General features: G+C 42.8%; 1 protein-coding gene across 1 annotated transcript; it reads left to right on the forward strand.

Moving 5' to 3' along the window:
- Positions 1-485: 485 nt before the first annotated feature.
- Positions 486-977, forward strand: LOC149242625 (F-box/kelch-repeat protein At1g80440-like). The gene has a single exon (XM_089370912.1). It carries the CDS (start codon positions 486-488, stop codon positions 975-977), a length of 492 nt encoding a protein of 163 aa, XP_089227038.1.
- The last annotated feature ends 379 nt before the right edge of the window (positions 978-1,356 follow it).

Raw genomic sequence — 1,356 nt, forward strand, 5'->3', positions numbered from 1 at the left:
TGACATCGACCAACACTAGAAATAAAAATTAAGAAATATATAAATTTCAAAGTGATTATATTAATATATGAATGAAATTAATACATGCTCATAGTATGAATAAAGAACATTTGATCACTTCAGTTCTCTTCGTCAAGGGTGGACAACTTCAGTCGACAAGGGTGGATAACTTGAGTGGATAACTGGTGATGCCCCATTCTGCTCATATATTTAACTTCATTTTCAACTTGTCACTTTCAGTTTTAGAGCATTATCAGTCAGTAATAAACTTGATCACGAAATAGGTGTCTATCTTTTGTTTGAAGTGTTGCGATGGACGTTATCCAGACGACCTCCTTCGATGTTGTTTGTTGAGAGTGCCTTACTCATCACACAATAATCTGAAAGCTGTGTGCAGAAGTTGGAAGGTTAAGCTGAGTAGCCCTAGTTTCTATGTTGACATAAAGATATGTGGGGCGAGCGAGCATCTCCTTTGCTTCATTCAAATGAATAAGAGGGTCGACATTCTCTGTGCAGTAAAGGTGTACGACCCTGTGACGGGGACCTCTGAGATGCTACCTCCCATCCACGATCCAGACTTTGTTAGAATAACACCACTGTGTCGGTGCGCTGGTGTGAATGGGAAACTGCTTCTCATTGGCGGATTCTACCACTATAGGAAGAGGGTATACATTTATGACTTTGTATCTTCCACATGGACCCGAGGAGCTGACATGCCTATAGCTAGATATTCCTTTGGGTGCTCTGTCTCCTCTGCCAATGGACTTGTCTACGTGGTCGGCAGTATCGATGATCATGGCACTCCCTTGGCGTCCACAGAAGTTTATAACGTGGCCGAAGACAATTGGGATATTCTGCCTCCTATGAACCAACAGCATGGCCAGGGATGCCATGGTGTTTTCATGCAAGGTAAATTCATGGTGTTAGGCGGAGGCCAGTTCAACAGAGATGCCGAGGTTTTTGATCCGACTACGTGAAGGTGGAGAAGGTGTGAAGATAGTGAGAGACTGAGTACAGATGTCTGGAGAAGTTGTGGTGTTGTTTCTTTTAGTGGAGAGTTATATAGATTCACGAAAGAGGAAGTAATAAAGTATGATGCTGCGAAAAGTGTTTGGACACCTGTAGCTTTTCTTCCGCAACATTTTGTCGATTTTCCATGTGCTACACAATGGCGCCACTATATTTTTGTAAGCGGAACTGCCACTCACACACGGGTCTCGTATTTGTTCAACCCGTCAGTGGCGCAGTGGACTGAAGTGAACGGTGTTTATAAGGAAGGTTCTACCTTGATCAAACATGCAACAGTCGTAGAGATTTGAATGGAGTGAGTTATGCCACCTGACTTATATCGGTTGA

Source organism: Pinus tabuliformis, chromosome 8 (genome assembly GCF_031772625.1).
Source record: "Pinus tabuliformis cultivar Carrire ecotype Pingquan chromosome 8, CPIR1, whole genome shotgun sequence".
Lineage (NCBI taxonomy): Eukaryota > Viridiplantae > Streptophyta > Pinopsida > Pinales > Pinaceae > Pinus > Pinus tabuliformis.

What these genes read in the sequence shown, in the direction of transcription:
- LOC149242625 (XM_089370912.1), top strand. Translation starts at nt 486, where the DNA reads ATGAATAAGAGGGTCGACATTCTCTGTGCAGTAAAGGTGTACGACCCT.